We start from the raw sequence: 22591 nt of genomic DNA on the forward strand, positions 1-22591 counted from the left end.
ATGTCCTCAAAGTTCATCCATGTTGTAACATGTGACAGGATTTCTTCCCTTTTTAAAGTTGAATAATATTCCACTGTGAGTGTGTACCACATTTTGTTTATTCATTCATCTGCCAATGGACATTGATTTGGGTTGCTTCCACCTCTTGGATATTGTGAATTGTGTACGTCTCATTGTGGTTTTGGTTAGCATTTCCATGATAATGATGCTGAGCATCTTTTCATGAGCTTTTTATATGTCTGCATCATCTTTGGAAAAATACCTGTTCAGGTCCTTTGCCCATTTTTTAATTGGGTTGTCTTTTTATCACTGTAGTGTAAGAGTTCTTTATATTAGTAGTGTCTTTGCCAAATGTAATTTTCATGTTATGAATCAAAGTCTAACTTTATTTTCCTCCAAGTAGCCAGTTATCCAGTACCATTTATTGAATAATCCATCTTTTCCCTCCTTTAACAAGTATTTATTGAGCAAATACATTTGGCTAGGCCCTGAAAAAATGATAAAAAAAACTATGCAGAGCTTACATACTGGTACAAAGACAGACTTTTGAGTAAATAATATACTGTTTAGCAAGATAATGTTTTAATGAAGGTTTAGGAAAATCATTTGGGGACAAGTGAAAAAGAAGTACCAGTGTCTGCCCAGAGTTGAGGGAAGAGGAACAAAGGAGAGGGAGAAGTAAGGTCATGGAGTGTTTGAGAATAAAAGAGTGATAACTAGGCACTATGCTGGGGTAAGGAACTTAAACATTGAAAACTGATTTGCAAGTATGAAACATTTATTTCACTGTTTCCTCAGGTTGAATTTAATATAAACGTACTATAGTAAATAAACAAGTATCTTCTTATGTGATGAAATTTGTCATGTTCATTTCTTATGCCTTTGCAGTTTATGTACCCTGCCTAAGTATAATATTTGTATTAGAATGATTATCATTTCACATTTGTAAAATATAAATCAACATAAGGAACAATTTTCCTATAGATATATTTGAACTAACCAATAATCACAATTATTATTGGTACAGTTCATGCTTACTGAACAGTATTATCAGCTGTCTTCCTTAAATTTATAACATATAGCATATTTAATAGCACATAAAGTCTGCCTTCTTATAAAGGAATTACTTCACATGAGTGTAGTTATGTTTCAAAATTCATGTTAGTTATAGAAAGAATGTTCAGATATCCTAACCTTTTCTTTTTTGGTAATTATAGAATAAATATGTCATTAAATTATTTTTGTTATAGACCCATCAATTATTTTATAGTTATGTTCTCCATAAAAGTTATCAAGGGAGCCCAAACTTTTTTACCCAGAAAATTTGACTAGATAAATTGAAATAGTCTAGTTTGATATGAAGTGTTAAATGTTCTATTTTGTTTTTTTCAGTATAAATTTTAATTGGTTTGCATTTGACAATTCTCTGTCAGATTCTAAGTCATCCTTGGAATGTAGCTAACCAATTGGAAAATAGAACCAACAGTAGGTATGATATTATAACCATAATTAATTATATCATCTATATATTCCACAAAATGGCAGCAGCTTGACTGCTTAATAAAGGCTTTTGAAATATTGGCCTAAAGTGAACAAAAGAAATTTAATTTACTCAGATCTAAAGAAATTGAATTGGTTTTTGCTTGACCATGAATCAATAGGGCATATTAATATTATAACAGTAATAATAGGCTTTTTTTAATTTTTCCACAGTTCTTAGTGGTCTCTGTCCTAATGAATGTCCTCGTAAGATAACAGTAAGTAACCTTAACTTTCAGTTGTAAATATTTCTGTGAAAGTTCTCTGCATGATAGATACACACAAAATAGTTGTTATAGGTTAAATCAAATTGATGTTACTTTTAGAAGTGATTAAAGTATCCTTCAGTGCTCAAGTAAAGTTTACTGGGGATAAAGTACCTTTCCTAAAAACTGTCTCACCTCAAGGTTCACTTCCTTAATGAAGTCTTTTCTGATACTCTTGGAAAAATGAACACACCTCCCACTATTTCTGGGCATACTGCTGCCATTTTGGCATATATAATACCTTTTTAATTATTTATTTATTTATTAATTATTTGGCTGCATCAGGTCTTAGTTGCAGCACACCGGATCTTTCTAAAGCATGCAGGCATAGTTGCCCCATGGCATGTGGTATCTTAGTTCCCCAACCAGGGGTCGAACCCACATCCCCTACATTGGAAGGCAGATTCTTACCCACTGGACCACCAGGGAAGTCCCTTGGCATATGTAATACTTGATCACACTTTATCTGTTTATATTTAATGCCTCTCCCCAGGCTGTAATCCTTTGAGGTCAAGAACCATGCCATCATTGTATACCTCGTTCATAGCACAGGGTCAAGCATATAGTAAACAATTAATGAATTTTTTTGGTTTAATCTTAATATTGGCTAGCTGTCTAATGGAATGTTTCCATGAAATAACAGAATGTGAAAATAATTAGGCTTAGGTTTTGAAATTGCCAGTTCATGTAAATTATAATAAGAATATTACATTATATTTGAAAGCATGAGCATGTGTGTGTGTGTTTGTGTTTGTGTTGGTATATCCCAATTTGAGCCCTCATAGTAACCCTTGTTATATAAGGAATTATCCCCCATTTAAAGATGAGGAAACTTGAGGCTCAGAGAAATAAATTATCCAAAATCATAGAGCCATTAAGTAGTGGAACTAGAACACAGAACTAGGTGTTCTGATTATATTGTCATATTTTTACTACACCTTTAAAGCACTGCTTCATTATCAATGTTTTATGTATGGTTGGGAAACTTCCCATATTTAAGACATGTGGAAGCAGACCCTGACCCAGAGATTTGCGCGCAAAGATTTAATCTAGACTATTCTTGAGAGCAAGGCTTCTGGAGTAGTGAGGAAAGCAGGTCTATCAGATGTGAAGCAAGGCTGGTTTTTCTAAGATGGCCCAGATTGAAGCAAAAGGGCCATACCTTTGTATTCTGCATTAGACACTGCATGCAGGCAGTCCCCAGGAAGGGGTTATAATTTGTACAAGCCAGCTCCCTTTGGCTGAGAACAATTTTTAGGTAAGAACCTAGCTGCTGTGAGCTATCAGCAACCAACACTTGGAGCAGCTCGGGGAATATTGCCTCAGTCCTGAAGGGAAGGTCTGGACTGTGTCACCACATCCACTGTGAACTATATGAGTGCCTGGTCAAACCTATCTGCTTTCATATCATTATAAAAATGTAGATATAATAGGGGAGAGTCTGAGGAGGAGAGATGCAGAGGGTATGTCAGAACTCTTTATACCTTCCGCTTAATTTTGCTGTGAATCTAAAAGTGCTATAAAAATAAAGCCTATTTTTTTAAATCAAGTGCAAGTCTGATTAATTGGAGGCCAAAGATTAACTTGGTTGTTCAGGTATTGTCTACCCAGTTTGTGAAATATTCAGACCCTTTGTTCCTCTCCTTTTCTCTGATTGACCATATTCCCATCATGTGGCTCTTTCATTACCTCGTCAAGCAAAGAACTTTTAAAAAGTTGAAATTGAACCCACTCATTTTACCCACAAGTTCTAGCAGAAAATTTGATAGGGAAGGCTGTTTGCTTAAGGCAGGTTTTAGTTCTAAGATCACTAATGCTCCCCTTCTCCTTATCTTAAACTAAAAGTCACTTCTATTATATGGAGAACAGAGTCATTTAGAAAGTCATGTAAGTAAAGTGCAGCATGCACATTCTTACAGTGATTACCCTAACAGTCCAGCACCTTTGGGCTTTTCTGCAGCTGATACATCTGCCTCCCATTCATCCATATATTACTTTCTTTGAAGTTCAGATCCTGTCAAACTGCCCTTCACATCTATCATTTTCCTTCCCCACTGATGTCATAGATCACAATTTTATAACAACCTAAAAGAAACAAATCCACACTATACTCCCCCAGTTTTCCATATATCAAATGTATTCCCACTTGTAAAATTATTTCATGATAAAGTGAGGTTTCTTCATATTGTTTTGACATCAGATCCACTTGATCATAGTCTGTTATGTAAGATATGACCCAGTGTGAGACTAAGAGGAAAAATGTGCATACCATATGATATTCTTTATCACTTGAGTTAAATTATGAGTTGAATAAATGCTCTTCTGTTGCCTATATATTCCCACCTGCTACAGGCAACCTATCTAATATATGGAGAGAGGAAATAATATTCAAATCAGCAACTAATCTCACCCAAATTCCTTTATTTCCATGCTGAAAACCCCAGAGTCTTTCATTTTCATTCAACTATGGCTACTCACTCCCGTGGCCATGTGGTGAACCTTATCTACCAGAAATGTTTTACTTTTGAAATCTCAGTACCATCCATCAACTCTCAAAAACTATTTTTCCAGCCCTCTCACTCTTGTTATTATAACTATACCTATTCAACTTTAAGTCTATTTGTTTCTTGACCTGTATCAACCTGTTTTCTTTACCTCGTTGTTTAGCTACCGTATATCAACCATCACTTCACTACCTTTAACTCCCATAAAGCACTCTTCTTTTTACTCTACCTGCCTGGCAAAATTACAACCCTGGGTTGTTAATCCAGCTATCTTTCTTGTTCACTCCTAGATCTAAGCTACTGGGCATTTCTAAAGAGAAATATACAGCCCTGAATATTGTCACCACCAGTGATTCATAGTCATCAACCTCAAATGAGCATTCCTAATTGTATCATAATCTTATATGGATCCCTAGACACCCTCTTCTCCCATTCGTTTTCCCAGGTTACTTTCAGGATTTTCTCTGTGTCTTTGATTTTCTGCTGATTCAGTATGAAATGCATAGGTATAGGTTTTTAGGTATTTTTGCTGTTTGGTGTTCTCTAAGCTTCCTGGATCTGCAGTTTGATGTCTGTCACTAATTTTGGAAAATTCTTACATTATTTCTTCAAATATTTCTTCTGATCTTTTCTCTCCTTTTCCTTTTTTTTTTATAAATTTATTTATTTATTTATTTTTGGCTGCATTGGGTCTTCTTTGCTGCACATGGGCTTTCTCTAGTTGCAGCAAGTGGGGGCTACTCTTCATTGCAGTGCGCAGGCTTCTCATTATGGTGGCTTCTGTTGTTGTGGAGCATGGGCTCTAGGCACGCAGGCTTCAGTATTTCTGGCACACGGGCTCAGTAGTTGTGGCTCACGGGCCGTAGAGCACAGGCTCAGTAGTTGTGGCTCACAGGCTTAGTTGCTCTGCAGCATGTGGGATCTTCCTGCACCAGGGCTTGAACCCGTGTCCCCTGCATTGGCTGGTGGATTCTTAACCACCACACCACCAGTGAAGTCCCTTCTTCTTTTCCTTTTGGTAGTCCCACAACACATATGTTACACCTTTGTGTATGTAACCTTTGTGTAATTGTTCATGGATATTCTTTTCCAAATTTTCATTAGTTTTTCTCTTTGCAGTTCAGTTTTCGAGGTTTCTATTGATATATCTTCAAGTTTACTGATCCTTTCATCTTCTGTGTCCAGTCTACTGATGAGCACATCAAAGGCATTCTTCATTTTTATTGCGGTATTTTTTATTTCTACCATTTCCTTTTGATTCGTTCTTAGAGTTTCCATCTCTCTGCCTACATTAACAATCTTTTCTTGCATGTTCTCTGCTTTTTTCCATTAGAGCCTTTATCATATTAAATATTAAATTTCTGGTCTGATAATTCCAACATCCCTGCTGTATCTGAGTCTGGTTCTGATGCTTGCTTTGTCTATTCAAACTTTGTTTTCTGCATTTTAGCATGGCTTAAAATTTTTTTCTTGAGAGCCAGACATGATGTATTGGGTGAAAGGAACTGTGGTAGATAAGCCTTCACTATGAGGTTTTATGTTTATCTGCTAGGAGTTAGACTGTGTTACTGTTTGCAGTAGCTATGCTGTCAAGAGGCAAAATTTTCCTCTATTGTCTTTCTTTTGTCTCTTCTGTTGTCTTTGTGTCACCCTACAGACTTCCTTTTAAATGGGTCTGAGGTTTGCAGTTCTTTTAACTGTAATCTCATTATTAGACAGGAGCCCAGTTGATGTGGTGGTGAGATATAAGACTATGGTAGGAGAAGCATCCTATCATCCTGTGTCTCAGTTTTTTAGTGAGACTGTGTGGGCTGTGACTTGAAGAAAGTGCTTCTCAGCTTGCCCTTCTCTATAGGTTAAACAGGGAGGCTAGAGGGGGCTGAAGTTAGGTATTTCCTTTCCCTCGGGTTGATTAGTTTTTGGTAAATCCCAAGTTACTTAATCTCTAGTAAAATAGGTTTCCTTAAGGGCAAGCTGTTGTGAAGGAGAACAGAGAGCTCTGGGCATATTTTTAACTGGTTACTTTCCTCTCTGTGCTAGAAGCATGAGGGTTTTTCCCCCAATCTTCCTCTTGAGAATTTGATGGAACTCCTGGAGGGAAAACTTGCAAAAGTGTGGCTCCCCTAAGACTGCCTCGCTTTCTCCCCCAGAGTTTTGAACTCTCAAACTAGTTCACACTGATTCTCCAGTAATGTCACAATCACAGTTTAAGTGTTCCTGCCAGTACTGGCTCTAGTTTCAGTCTTCTGGTTCTGGGCTTCTGCTCCCAGTAAGCTGTGATTCTCTGTATCCACCTCTCCAGTTTTCAGGGTAGCAGTTTGCTCTATGACCTTAGTTCTCTGATGGGTCAAAGCAGAGTTGATTTTCAGTTTCTTCAGCTTTTTTTGTTGTGAGTACAGCAGTGATGACTTCCAAACTCTACGTGTCGGGCCAGAAAGAAGCTCTCCTTGCATTTTTATCAGTATTGCTTTATTTTGTTTGTTAATTTCTTACAGCTTTATTGCAGTATAATTGACATGCAATAAACTGCACGTATTTAATATATTCGATTTGATGTTATGACATATATAGTGTATATGTATATATACACTATACCTTCTTAATGGAGATATGTAGATGGTAGATAATTAATGTCAAAATAATGAATATATCATATCCAAAAGTTTTTTTGTGCCCCTTGGCTATCCCTCCTTCCCACTTTCCTTGACCTCTTTCCCTATCCCACTCTTCCTCAGGCACCACTGATAGGTTCTCTGTCAGTGTAGCTTTATTTTAAAAGTTGTTTTTGTTTTCTTACTTCATGACTTTTTCAAGATATTTTCCTCTGTGACATTTATTGCTCTTTACCGTGAATTCATTTTTTAACTTTTTTTGGAAAATTTTTAAATACATATAAAAATATACACTAGTATAATAAAACTTCTTGTGCCCATGCTACCATCCAGCTTTTAACACTATCCTCATATGCCCAGTCTTATTTCACCTATGCCCCCACCTACTGCTTATCCCCCTTGCGGCCCCTCTTAGATTATTTTAAGGCAAATTCATCATATCTTATATTCTGTAAATACCTCACTGTGAGATAAGGACTTTACATATGACGCTAGCAATTCTTATTCTTCATAAGAACTATTTTATGTTCTTCCCAATTTTCCCTTACAGCCAATCCCAACTTCCAGTTCTTAGAAATTCACCTTGCCTCCTACCTCAAAGAGAAAATAAGAATGTAAAATGGGAATTTCTTCAACTATCTGCAGTAACTTTGGGGAAATTATTTAACCCTTGTTAAGTCTCTTTCTCCACATCAGTATAATGGGGAAAGTCATAGTACCCACGTAGATTAGTTTCCTATTGCTGCTAACAAAGTAACCATAAAATTAGTGGCTTAAAACAACACAGATTTATTCTTACACATTTGAGGTCAGAACACTGACTGTGCTTCATGAGCTAAAATCGAGGTGTCTGCAGGGCTCCATTCCTTCTGGAGGCTTTGGGGAGAATCCATTCCCTTGCCTTTCATGTCTTAAAGCCACCTACATTCCTTGGCTCATGGCCCCTTCCTCCATCTCCAAACCCAACAGTGCAGCATCTTCCAATCACTGACCCTAACCCATCTCGCCTTCCTCATTCACTTATAAGGACCCTTGTGATTACATTGAGCCCACACACCCTGATAATCCAAGATAATCTCCCCATCTCAAGATCCTTAATCATGGATGCTTGCTTCAGCAGCACATATACTAAAATTGGAAGGATACAGAGAAGATTAGCATGGCCCCTGTGCAAGGATGACATGTAAATTCATGAAGTGTTCCATATTTTTAAGAGAAAAAAAGATCCTTAATCACATCTGCAAAGTCCATTTTCAACATAAGGAAATACATTTAGCAGGTTCTGGGAATTAGGATGTGAACCTCTTTAGGGCATGATTTTTCTGCTTACCACACTCCCACCTAAGTTTTTTATTAAGATTAGAGGAATTAATGTAGGTAAATCACAGTGGAGGCCTAATACACAATAAATATTCAAAAAGTGTATCTGCTGTTATTTGTCAATGTTAATGTTTCTTCCCTGCCTCTATAACATCCCTTTATTAGTAAGGACAGTGAGTTCCAAATATTTGAGAAATGTTGGTGTTCTGTCTGCCTTCAGAATAGGACTAGAGGTCTACTTGACTTCTTGATTTTTTCTTGTCTTATTTTCTTATCTAATACATATTAAATCTTTTTTATTACATATCACAGAATTTATGAAATCTGAATATGGAGGATATCAATATTTTCAGTGAAAGCTACCATAAACATCTGTGAATCAGAAGAATATGTTCCTATTTCCTATTTTTTTCTTTAAATACTCAGATAATTTTTTGAATTTTTTATCCTCAGCATAAGGCATATTTTGGCCTTCCTCTGTGTTAGTGGAGATTATAGCTTCTTTCCCTGTCACTTGGTGATTCTTTTTACCAAAGCCTGGTGCCTTTTCCCACTTTATAAATTATGAGTTTACAAGCAAGCAGATGAGTACTTTTCCGTTTGAACAGCAGAAGAGTTTAGAAGTAGTCCTTTAATACTCTATATACAAAAAGAGTCTGTGCACATTCCTTTTAAATACCTCCATGAGGGCAGAGATAGTATCAGTTTTGCTTGCCAGTGTATTATAGAACCTAGCACAGGACCTTGTGCTTAACAGTTTGTCAGTTGCCTTCTGTAGCACTAAAATGTAATCCGTTCATCCACACCCATCTCTTTTCCTTTTTCCCTTGACTAAAAATTAATGCACCAATTATGCTGTGGGTCCTACATACCTCTCAGGGACCTCATTCCATTGCTTATTCTATCTGGCCTGTGTATTCATCTCCACTTCCCTGTCAGTGCCTTCTCTTCAACATTTAAGAATGCACAAATCTCTCCTATATATAAATGCATATACAAGTACCTTCCAAAACCCCACATCCCCTCTGGCCACTGCCTAATCCCTGTTTGCTCTTCCAGCCGAACTTCTTGAGTTGTGTACAGTAGGATCTCTCCAGTTTACTTCCATATCCTTAACCCGCTGTTGTAATCAAGCCTTTGGCGTCACGCCACTGAAAACTACCCTTGATTCTGCTGACCAATTTTAGGAACACTCCCTTTCCTTGGCTTCCTTTACGCTCTCCTTTCCTTGATCCCCTTTTACTTCTCTGGCCATTCTCCCAGGTTCCTTTATGGACTTTTCCTCTGGCCATCCTTTAAATGTTGCTGTGTCTCAGGGTTCCATCCTAAGTTCTCTTCTCACTCTATGTGTACTCTTGAAGTATTTCAGTCTCTCCCCTGACTTTTTTTTTTTTTCTATTTGTAATACTGATTACTCCCGAATCTATTTACCAGCTGTCTCTCCTAAGCTTCAGACCTTTATATCTGAGTGTCTTACAGGGACCTCTAAAACTGAAATCTAGTGTGTCCCCACAAAAACCCACTCCTCTTCTCATGTTCCCTATCTCAGTTACCTTTTCCTTTCCCTCACCCCTCAAATCTACTAGATTATTATTCTCTCCCTTTAACTGTTCCTCCTCTCTATCCTGTTACTTTAGTTGAGCTATCATCACTTTTGGCCTGACTGGAGTCATCTGAGCCATCCTTCAAAAAGCAACCAGAGGGCTTCCCTGGTGGCGCAGTGGTTGAGAGTCCACCTGCTGATGCAGGGGACGTGGGTTCGTGCCCCGGTCCGGGAAGATCCCACATGCCGCGGATAGGCTGGGCCCGTGAGCCATGGCCGCTGAGCCTGCACGTCCTGAGCCTGTGCTCCGCAACAAACCACCAACAGCAGTGCATCTCCTGGGAACTTGTAAGAAATGCACACTCCTAGGCCTCACCAAGATCTACCAAATAGGAACACCTTGGTATGCAGCCAGTGAATCTATAATTTAATAATCCCTCCAGGAGATTCTGATATATGCTAAAGTCTGAAAACCACAGCACTGGACTTTTAGAAAAGGGATTACTGTAAGCTAACAACCTTGTCTTCTTACACAGCAATTACGTATACTCAGAAGTGGAATTTCATCCAAACGTGCATTCTTGCAAATAAATTATTCCTGTAGTTTTAGAATCCTACAGTACACTAAAGAAAATGAATGTTAACTTGATAAATGTTTCTGTTTTGATCAAAATAATTTTATTCACTCATAGTTCAACATAATTGAAAATGAGATATCACTACCAAAAAAGACATTAATTTATTTGGCCAAAGTAAAAAGGTAATAGTGCATACATATTGAGCACTTACTGTGTGCCAGGCACTGATCTAATTATTTTACACATATTTACTCAATCTTTACTTCAATCCGATGAGATAGGTACTATGATTATCCCTAATTTAAGTAGAGGGAACTGAAAGTTAAATAATTTGCCCAAGGTTATACAGAAAATAAGTGGAAGAGGAATAATTTGAACCCAGATTCTCTGACTCTAAAAACTACATTCTTAGTTTCAAAATTTGGAAAGCTAATACCTAAAATATTCTCATGACGTGAAATATTTGGAATAACTCACAGGCCTTTAAATTTTTGTTTTAATCACCTCAAGCTGCCTTTACAAAATACAATCGGAATTTATTTTCTCACAGTTCTGGAAGCTGGAAGTCCAAGATCACGAGATCAGGGTGCTAGTATGGTCAGGTTCTGTTGAAGGCCCTCTTCCTGGCTTGCTTCTTCTCACTGTGTGCTCACATGGCCTGTCCTAGCTTTGTGCGCAGGGGGAGACAGAGAGAGAGAGCAAGTTCTCTGGTGTCTCTTCTTATCAGGACACTAGATTCTCATATCTCCTTTTGCATTGTTTATTATTCTTTTGGTTGAAATATTAAAAAAAAAATTTAGCCTTACACAGCTGTATAGTAGAAAAAGAGAATATTTCATATCCTGTTCAGATAACTGATAGTATACCAAAACTCAACAGTGGCAGTTACTTAAAGGTTAGTTGTAATGTGGAATTTGAAACTATATCAGTTGAACATTTCCAACTCTGTCACATTACCCATTGGTTATTTAGAAGCCTGTTGTTTAATTTCCACACATTTGTGAATTTCTCAAATTTCTTTCTGTTGTTGGTTTCTAATTTAATTCCATTGTCATCAGAAAACATACTTTGTACAATTTCAGTACTTTTACATTTATTAGGACTTGTTTTATGGTCTCATATATGGTTCCCCTTAGAGAATGTTTCATGTGTGCTTGAGTAGATGTATTCTACTAAAGTTGGGTACAGTGTTCTATACATGTCTACTAGATCTAGTTGATTTCTAGTGCTGTTCAAGTCTTCTTTTTCCTTGTTGATCTTGTGCTTCATTGGTCTATCCATTAATGACACTGCTGTATTTTTAATAATTATAATAGTATCCAACAACCATTATTGTTGAATTACCTGTTTCACCCATCAATTCCTTATGTATTTCAGGCCTGTGTTATTAGGTGTATTTATGTTTATAGTTGTTATGTGTTCTTGATAGATTGATGAAACTGTCCTTTTTTATCTCTACTAACATTTTTATCTTAAAGTCTGTTTGTGTCTATTATTAGTATGGCTACTCCAGCTCTCATTTGGTTACTATTTCCATGGTATATCTTTTCCATGCTCTTACTTTCAACCTATTTGTTGTTTTTGAGTTTAAAGTGTCTTTTATAGACAGCATACACTTGGATCATGTTCTTCTATCTATTCTGCTAATCTCTGCCTTTTGGTAGCACTATTTAATCCATTTACATTTAATATAATTACTAATTAGGTAGATTTATCTCTGCCATTTTGCTATTTTGTTCCTTATATGTCTTATGTCTTTTTTCTTCCTCTGTTCCACCATTACTGCTCTCTTTTGTATTATATATTTTCTAGAATTTGATTATAATTCCCTTGTTTTTTGTACTCTATATTTGAAATTATTTTTTTAGTGTTTCCTCTCGGAATTACAGTTTCCATTGTAACTTAGAAAACAATATACTCCATATTAATACCAACTTAGTTTCAGTAGCATAAACAGACTTTGCTCCAATATGCCTCAGTTTACTCCCCCCTCCTTTGTGCTTGTATTTTCATACATGTTACATCTTCATGCATTGTGAGCCCAACAACATGGTTTTTTCATTATTACTTTATGCAGTAATGTTTTAAATTAGATAGGAGAAAAGAGCTACAAACAAACATACATTTATAGCATCTAGTAAATTTACCTATAGTTACCTTTACTGATACTTTTTATTTATTTCTGTGGATTTGAGTTCCTGTCTACTTTCAGTTCAGCCAGAAGAACTCCCTTAGTATTTCCTGTTAGTTAGGTGTGTTAATAATAAATTTTCTCAGTTTTTTTCTCACAATGTGTTAATTTTCCCTTCATTCTTCAAGGATAATTTTGCTACCTTTTAGATTTCTTGGTTGACTGTCTTTTCCTTTCAACACTTTAAATATTCATCTTACTGTCTTCTGGACTGCTGGGTTTCTGATGAGAAATCAGCTTTAATCTTATTCAGGTTCCCTTGTACATAACAAGTTGCTTATCTCTTGTTGCATTTAAAATTCTCTCTTTGGCTTTCAGCAGTTTGACTATGATGTACCTTGGTGTGGATCTCTTCAAGTTTATCCTACTTGGTGTTCATTGAGCTTTTAGATGTGCAGTTTCATGTATTTAATTAAATTTGGGCAGTTTCAGACATTTTCACATCACATATTCTTTCTGCCTCTCCTCCCCTCCTTTCCTCTGGGACTCCTATTATTGTTGATATTCTTGATGGTGCCCCACAGGTCTCTGAGGCACTGTTCATTTTCTTTATGTTTCTCATTTTACTTTCTGTTTCTCACACTGGATAATCTGAATTGACATATCTTCAATTTTATTGATTCCTTCTTTTGCTAATTTAAATCTATTGAGCCTCTCTAGTGAATTTTTTTATTTCAGTTATTGTACACTAGAATTAGTGTGGGATTTTTTGTGTGTATGACTTATATCTCTTTATTGATACTCTATTTTGGTGAGATATTGTTCTCATAATTTCCTTAAATTCTTTACATGATTTCCTTTACTTTCTTTGAACATATTTATAATAGCTGATTTAAAGTCTCTACCTAGTAAGTCAAACATCTGTGCTTCCTTGGGGGAAATTTCTATTGACAGCTTTTTTTTCCCTTTGTATGAAACATACTTTCCTGTTTGTGTGTCTCATAATTTTTTGTTGTTGAAAACTGGACATTATAAATAATGTGTTCACCCTGAAAATCCCCCCTTAAGTTTGTTGTTATTGCTGCTGTTTGTCCAGTGAGTTTCCTGGATTATTACTATGAAGTCTTTATTCTTTATTGTATATAACCATGAAATCCTTATTCAGTAAGTTTTAATTGTCAGCTGTGAGTGGACACAGTTTTTCTTAAATAAAGGATTGAGAGATTAGGGCCTTCTCAGTTCTTTTGTCTGAAAACAGGTTACACACATGTGTGGACTTCTAGATTCCCAGGAATATATCAGAGGTTTTCAAAGTCCCCTTTGAACATCTCATTCACATTCCAGGAATATGTCGGAGCTTTTCAAAGTCCCCTTTGAACATCTCATTCACATTTTTCCTTTTAAGATTTGATCAACCGCTTATTAGCCCAAATTGATATCACTGTCTCAGGCAGCATCAATAAAAACAATTGCTAATGATTGTTTTTAATAAACTTCCAGTTTGATAGAGCTGTTCACACTGAGCAAGCTCTCAGTCTGGCCAAATAAAGACAAATATTGAGACTGTAGCTTTTCAGGGAACTGCCAGACAAGTCAAATAGTAATAATTCTCTGAGGATGGAACATTAGGGAGATCCGCCCCTCCCTTTGCTGCTAAGCTGTTCATTTTCAAAGCTCCCTTAGTAGCAAAGCTATTGGTCTTCAGGACTACTTCAGAGCTGGGGAGGGGTTATGGGAATAAGGCAGATTAAAAAACAATAAACACTTTTACTGAGATTCAGTCGTTTTTCTTAGATACTCCTTGATTCTTGCAAAAAAAAATTTAACAATTTTTGACAGTGTTCTTATTTCTTTTATGTAGACTTTTTTTGGTCCTTACTAGATCTAGAAGTGATTCTCCCCTACTCTATTACTTCAAAATCCATTGGTCTGTCTTGTACTTTAAATGATCTTTCATGTATGCATGGTTTTGTAACATCATGCATTGGCCATTTGGAAAATATTGGTTTACTGAGGTATGCATATCTTCCCAATTTTAACACGTTTCATCACATACTATTTTAAAATCACATTTGTTAATATCACTGCTGATCCCATAAGTAAAGTTTTTAGGTTTTAATGTGTCAGGCTCATGGTGGTGGATACAAGGCTTCCAAAACTCAAATTTCATTTATAAGCTCAAATTTTATCAGTAGCAACAAATACTATCAATTATCGTCCCAAAAGTGACATTCAGTTTGTCATTTTCAAGAGAATGTTGGCTAATACCCAAGTCTGAATAACCATAGTTTAGTGCCACTGCTAATTACCAACCCTTTTACCAATGGGATTTTTGGACTCCAGGGGTCTTTGCACCACATTTTGAGAGAACCACTTTGTAGAGGAATCAAGTCTGGATTTCTGGACCTTGTCTTTTAATATCAGAATGACTGGTGCATGGTGAGAAGTTAACTTCAGCTTTAGGACTCATAACAGACACTTGCTTACCTGATGTTTTTAACTGACTATAGGACAAAAGAGAAAAGCCTATATACATCTGTAAAATAAGATACTATGAATAGGAGTATGAAATTTTCCAAATGTGAGTTAGAAAAAAATATTCAAGAATATAATTGGGAAGGTTCACAAAAAACAATACTTATAGCCCAAGATACCAATCTTCCAGTACATAGACTAGACTATGGGTAATAAAATAAATTTGAGGTTATAACACTCTGATAAATATAGCCTCATAAGTATTATCTCCAAGCCTCATTGCAATGAGACAGGTTTAAAGTGTTAAAAGGCATACCCTATTACAAAGAAGCAAACCTAGGAGAGATGAAATAATTTATGTTAAGAAGTGTATACCACATTAGCAATGTTTGTTGCTAAGCGTGTGAAGCAACTTACAGCTGGTGGGAGTATAAACTGGTAATACCACCTCAGTAAGAAAAAGAATAGGCACTACCTGGTACAGTTGAAGATACATATATCATATGACTTTACAGTTCTGCCTCTGGGTACATAACCCCTGATAAATGTTTGCACTTGTACATCAGGTGACATACATAAGAATGCAGTGTTTATCATGGCAAAAAAATAAATGGGAACAAGCGTTGATCAACAAAAGAATGAAAAATATTTATGCTATAATCATACAGTGGAATACTTTACAGCCGTGAAAGTGAACTACAGCTACTCATCCTTAATCATGGATGAGTCTCAAATTAATGTATTTTTTAAAAAGTCACAGAAGGATACATATAGTGTTATTCCATTTACATAAAAACTTAAAATAGGCATAACCAAATATATTTTAACATTTATGTATATGATAAAACTTATAAAGAAAAAAGTAATAATTGCATGAAGAAGATAGTTGAATAGAAGTTAAACTATGAAGTTAACTGTGATTTGCTTTAAAACTGCATATATATGCAGGAATCAAGATAACAGAGTAGAACTTGGAGCTCACCTGTCCCCACAAACACATCAAAATTACATCTACCTGTGGAACAATTCCCACAGGAAACTAACTGGAAACTAGCAGAAGAACTCCTAGAAAACCAAAGCTGCAAGAAAGATCTCCGTGGAACCGGGTAGGATGGGGAAAAAAAGGCATTGGGTTGGGACCTGCACCCCTGGGAGGGATCTGTAAGGAAGAGAAGGTCCACACAGGCCGACCCTTGCCCTGAGGAGCAAGCTAGTTGAGCCACAATCTCGGCATTCCAGTCCTGAGGTCCTGCATGGAGGAGACAAACCCCCTTGCCTGCTGGGAAGTCTGCTGAGATGGACAAAAGGGCTGGAGAAGCCTAGACTCTACTCATAAGGAGTGCACATGTGCTGGCTTGCCAACTATCAGGGCAGAGAGAGCTTTGCACTGGTGGCTGCCACCTTGCTGCCCTTTCCAACTGAAAGGGGCAAACACCCCAGCCCCACTCACTCCACACCACAGCTTGGCATGAAATCTGGGAAAAGATTCAGTCTAGCTATGCAGAGACAGACTGGGGCACAGAAATATTAAAAATCATAGAAGAATACTATGAACAGTTATATGCCAACAAGTTGAACAACCTTCCAAAAAATGGACACGTTTCCAGAAACATACAGCCTGCCAAAATGAGTCAAGAAGAAACAGATAATTTGAACAGACCAATCACTGGAAGTGGAATAGATTCTGTAATTAAAAGAAACAGAAAAAACTCCCAGCAAACAAGTCCAGGACCAGACGGCTTCACTGGGGAATTCTATCAAGTATACAAAGAACTTACACCTATCCTCCTCAAACTATTCCAAAAATTGAAGAGAAAGGAACACTCTGAAATTCATTCTATGAGGTCACCATCACCCTGATACCTAAACCAAAGACATTACAAAAAGAAAATTACAGACCAATATCTTTAATGAATATATATGCAAAAATCGTCAACAAAATATTAGCAAACCAAATCCAACAATACAGAAAAAGGATCATACACCATTATCAAGTTTGATTCATTCCAGGGTCACAAGGATGATTCAACATACACAAATCAATCAATGTGGTCCACCATATTAATAAAAGGAAAGACAGAAACCACATATATGATCATCTCAATAGAGGCAGAAAAAGCATCTGACAAAATTGAAAATCCATTCATGATAAAAACTCTCACCAAAGTGGGAGGGAATGTATTTCAACATAATAAAAGCCATTTATCACAAACCCAGAGCCAACATAATACTCAGTGGTGAAAAGTTAAAAGCCTTCCCACTAAATTCAGGAACAAAACATGGATGCCCACTCTCACCACTTCTATTCAACATAGTATTAGAAGTCCAAGCCATAGCAATCAGACAGGAAAAAGAAAAGCTATCCACATTGGAAGGGAAGAGGTAAAACTGTCACTATTTGAGAGGACATTATACTCTATGTAGAGAACCCTAGTGTCTCCACAGAAAAACTATTAGAACGAATGAATTCAGCAAGTTAGCAGGATACAGGATTAATATATAGAAATCTGTTGCATTTCTTTATACTAATAATGAAATATCAGAAAGAGAAAGTTAAAAAAAAATCCCATTTAAAATTACATCAAGGGCTTCCCTGGTGGCGCAGTGGTTGGGAGTCCGCCTGCCGGTGCAGGGGATGCGGGTTCGTGCCCCGGTCCAGGAGGATCCCACATGCCGCGGAGCGGCTGGGCCCGTGAGCCATGGCCGTTGAGCCTGCGCGTCCAGAGACTGTGCTCCGCAGCGGGAGAGGCCACAGCAGGGAGAGGCCTGCGTACGGCAAAAAAATAAATAAAATAAAATAAAATTACCTCAAAAAAATAAAATATTTAGGAATAAACTTAACCAAGGTGGTGAAAAACCTATATGCTGAAAACTATAGAACACTGATAAAGAAACTGAAGATGATTCAAACAAATGGATAGATATCCCATGCTCTTGGATTGGAAGAATTAATAATGTTAAGACAGCCATACTGTCCAAAGCAATCTGCAGATTTAATGTGATCCCTATCAAAACACCCATGACATTTTTCACAGAACTAGGACAAATAATCCTAAAATTTATATGGAAGCTCAAAAGACCCAGAATTGCCAAAGTAATCCTGAGAAAGGACAATAAATCTGGAGGTATAACCCCCCCAGACTTCAGACCATACTACAAAGCTAAAATAATCAAAACAACCTGGTATTGGCACAAAAACAGACACACAGATTAATGGAATAGAATAGAGAGTCCAGAAATGAGCCCACCCACCTATGGTCAGTTAATCTACTACAGAGGAGGCAAGAATATACAATGGAAGCTGGAGGGACCAAAAGCTAGTACAATAGCCTTTGCCTCCCTCCTCAGCTTCTAAACTTATCAGACGCAGGTGAAGAGAGGAAGAAAGAAAACCAGAATATTCCTGGACTGCAAGAACCTGACCAATCACTGACAGCCACAAGCCTGCTGCCTCCACTGCATCCTGTCTGCATGTGATGGGTGTGCTCCTGATTTAACGCCTCTCTCTCTCCCCTCCCCACCTTTTCTTCTTCCTCTTCCCCTTTCTCCTCCTCCTCCTCCTCCCACGCCCCCTCTGCCTTCCTCCTCCTTTTCCTCTTCTTCTTCACCTCTCTCTCTCTCTCTCATTCTACAGCGTGCTGTGGGTTTGTGCTAATAAATTTGAGAATGTTCGGGTTCTGTCATCTCAGAGTGACAACCGGACAGAGGAGGAATCACAGAGAGGTTTCATATCAATTAAGACCTGTGCTGAGTATCTCTAAAGAACGGTCCAAAGTGAGCAGTTCTTAAAGACTCTTTCCTGGGGACAACAATGGGTTACGGTCCATCCTGTCTCAAGAACTCCTGATTAATAAATGAATCCAGGTCCCACCCCACCCCAGAAACTGGGTGGGCTTTTTTTTTGCTTCCTGAAGCTCCCACCAGTCCATTGGCTTCAGGGAGTGCGTGTGCTGTGGGAGGCCTCCATCCCATCTGAAGCAAGGAAAGTAACGGCCCAACACAAATTCTTCCAACAGGACTCTTTACTGAACATACACACTACCCCAGGAAGAAGTACCAGCATGGAAAACTACTTTAAGTCACAGAAGCCGAAGGAGCTAAAATTTAGCATCGCACAGTTTTCTGTGAGATGTATGTGCAGGATCAGCAAGCATGGGAAATTGGAACCAACCCCTGCAGGGATTGCCTTGGGCTACAATCCAATTGCCTTGGATTCTATAAGAAAAATCCCTTTGAGAGAGCGTCCCATTCAAAATTTATTCATATGTAGCTTAAAAGCCACCTAGGTTGTCCTATCACCTGCAGCAATTATTCACATGCAAGGGAGCCAAGAAAGCATATCCTACTTTGAAGGTCAAAGAATCCCAAAAATACAGGAAAGGTGTGTTTTGGGGGACAGTGATAATAGTGTTCAATTTGTGGGATAAGACCAAATTATAAAGTTGTTATTTTAAAGGGCTTTTAAATGCTACACAGGTTGAACTGCCAGCATCCTGAAGAATTATAAATACAGCTTCATGTTTTTGTGAAAATGCCATATATTCATTTCAAAAAGTGCTTGGTTCCAGTTTTATTATCAGTGCCTGTCAGTACAGCACGATGTTTAAGAGTGTGGACCCTGAAACCAGACTACCTACGTTTGATTCCTAACTGCTACTTACTAGACATGGGGCCCTGTGCAAAGCCCTCATTTTTCTCATCTCGAAAATGGATAAAACAGACTGTTGAGCCAATGCATATAAAGTTGTTACTACTGTATCTGGCATACTGTAGATGTTCAATAAACTTTGGCTATTATTATGATTGTTTCTAGGAATCTAAAATTCTCAGCATATTCACTGAGATCAGGGTAATACTAAAGACAGTTCATTGAGACCTGGTAAATGCTATAAATGCACAGTGAATTCTTCACTTAAAGCTCTACCAATATTCAGTGCCTGAACACAATCCTCACTTCTCTAGCTGGGACACTGCGTTTTGATGGTATTTGATCATGACATCAGAAGAGACTAAATTCACAGAAAGACTTAGAAATTCCACTTGCTCGTAAAATAGGATAACTGAATAAAAAAAGAAAAGTATAAAATTTATTTAGACTTCCACACCAACTCTATTTTATCCTCCAAAAGGAGTGTTTTAGGGTCAATTTCACTAAAAATTAAATTTATTAAGGGAGATAATTCAAGCAGTTATGCTAATTAACAAGTGTTAGAGCCATAAGATTAGACAGTTAGCTTAACACTGTCTATTTTGTCCAGATAATTAGATGAAAACTTTCCTTTTATTTATTCCATTAGCCCAGCTAATTTATGGTAATTCCCTATAGCCTTCTTGCCTATAGATTTATTTTATGGATCTAAGAGACCTAGATTCTATATAAAAATTAAACAACTGGGGATTTCAGAAGCAACATGAAAAATATATATATGTATACAGTAGAGAAAAGACAGTCTCTTCAACAAGTGGTGTTGAGAAAGCTGAACAGCTGCATACAAATCAATTACAACACTCCTCAAACCATACACAAAAATAAACTCAAAATGGCTTAAAGACTTAAATATAAGACATGACACCATAAAACCAGAAAAGAACATAGGCAAAACATTCTTTGACATAAATCATAGCAACATTTTCTTAGATCAGTCTCTCAAAGCAAAAGAAATAAAAAGAAAAATAAATGGAAACTAATCAAACTTAAAAGCTTTTGCACAGCAAAGGAAACCATCAACAAAATAAAAAGACAACCTATATAATGGGAGAAAATATTTGCAAATGATGTGACCAACCAGTACTTAATTTCCAAAATATACAAACAGCTCATACAGCTCAATAGCAAAAAAACAACCCAATTAAAAAATGGGCAGAAGACCTAAGTAGACATTTCTCCAAAGAAGACCTACAGGTGGCCAACAGGCTCGTGAAAAGATGCTCAACATCACTAATTATTAGAGAAATACAAATCAGAACTACAATGAGGTATCACCTCACACCAGTCAAAATGACCATCATCAAAAAGTCTACAAATAGTATATGCTGGAGAGGGTGTGGAGAAAAGGGAACCCTCCTACACTGTTGGTGGGAATGTAAATTGGTGCAGACACTGTGGAAAACAATATGGAGGGTCCTTAAAAAACTAAAAATAGAACTACCACATGATCCAGCAATTCCACTCCTGGGTATATATCTGGAAAAAATGAAAACTTTAATTCAAAAAGATACATGTACCCCAGTGTTCATAGCAGTACAATTTACAATAGCCAAAACATATACAATAAATAACCCAATCAACAGACAACTGGCTTAAGAAGATGTGGTGTATATACATACAATGGAATATTACTCAGCAATAAGAAAGAGCGAAATATTGCTGTTTACGGTAACATGGATGGTCCTAGAGAATATTATACTTAGTGAAGTAAGTCAGACAGAGAAAGACAAGATATCATTTCTATGTGGAATCTAAAAAATAATACAAATGAATCTATATAAAAAACAGAAACAGATTCATAGACGTAGAAAACAAACTTAAGGTTACCAGAGGAGAGAGGAAGCAGGGAATTTTATTCAATATCTTGTTTTTAATAACCTTTAAAGGAATATATGGGAAAAAATAACTGAATTACTATGCTGTACTCCTGAAACTAACACAATATACTTCACTTTTTCAATTATACTTTAATTTTTTTAAAAACATGCATATCTAAAGAAAAATGCTTTCTTTTGCCTATCTACAAACAGCAATATAGATATAGAATTTTGGTAATTCTTTCATGGAAGTAGTATGTTGTACAAAGCATAATATTCTTCTTTCTACATAAAAGTACTTCATTAACAAGTTTGCTTTTATTTTTTGTGTGATAGTCTATTATGAAACTTATTCAATTAGTAATATCTTATGAGTAATTCCATTCTTGTAGCAACCTGTTTTCTCATGGTCATTGAAACAAATGGATTTCTAAAGTTCTTAAAATATCAATCAGGTTATTGTAGAATCAATGAAATTAATTAATTTCTTGTCTGTCATCTTGAAGGAAATCATTTGTAGTGCATAATTAAACTATCTAAAATTCTTTATTAACTTTTCCCTACTTTATTGGGAAGCACAGTAGAATTTTTAATTCTGCAAAGTGTTCAAAGCATTTCTTGATCATTTTCTCATCTCTTCTTAGGATACCCATTGCAGACATTGGTTTCTTTGTACCCCATTTAATTAACTTTGATTTCTAAAGGGAATAAATCATTGTATCAAGGTGTGAGGAATGTTCCAGAAATAGGGAACAATACACAAGTTGGAGATAAACCTCACCATTGTAACTAGGCTCTGCCAGTGATGTTTTCCTTGAGTGGAAAATAATGTATTCTCTAAGTCTAGTGCAGGAGATAAAAATGTTTTGGAACTACTCAGCAATATTTTTTATTCTTTTATGATTATTATGGATGGATTTTATTTATTTTTGAGAAATTTTATTTATTGAGAAAATGTAAACTATGCCCAGTCTGTTCCAGAAGGGAAAAGCAATGCTATGTTCAACAGAAATGTCATAATAAAACTATTCCAGGTGGGACCAAAAGTCGTAAAGAAAATTTTGCCTAAAATACTCATCCTTATGTAATAAGAAAAAG

General features: G+C 36.6%; 1 protein-coding gene across 1 annotated transcript in view; it reads left to right on the forward strand.

The window, feature by feature from the left end:
- ITFG1 (integrin alpha FG-GAP repeat containing 1) overlaps positions 1 to 22591 on the forward strand; it is a 238738-nt gene that overhangs the window by 181236 nt on the left and 34911 nt on the right. Inside the window, exon 13 of the mRNA XM_082863446.1 lies at positions 1714 to 1757. Within this exon, the coding sequence (XP_082719572.1) occupies positions 1714 to 1757 (44 nt within the window). The remainder of the gene's footprint in view (positions 1 to 1713; positions 1758 to 22591) is intronic.

Source organism: Leucopleurus acutus (genome assembly GCF_964270905.1).
Source record: "Leucopleurus acutus genome assembly, chromosome: 20".
Lineage (NCBI taxonomy): Eukaryota > Metazoa > Chordata > Mammalia > Artiodactyla > Delphinidae > Leucopleurus > Leucopleurus acutus.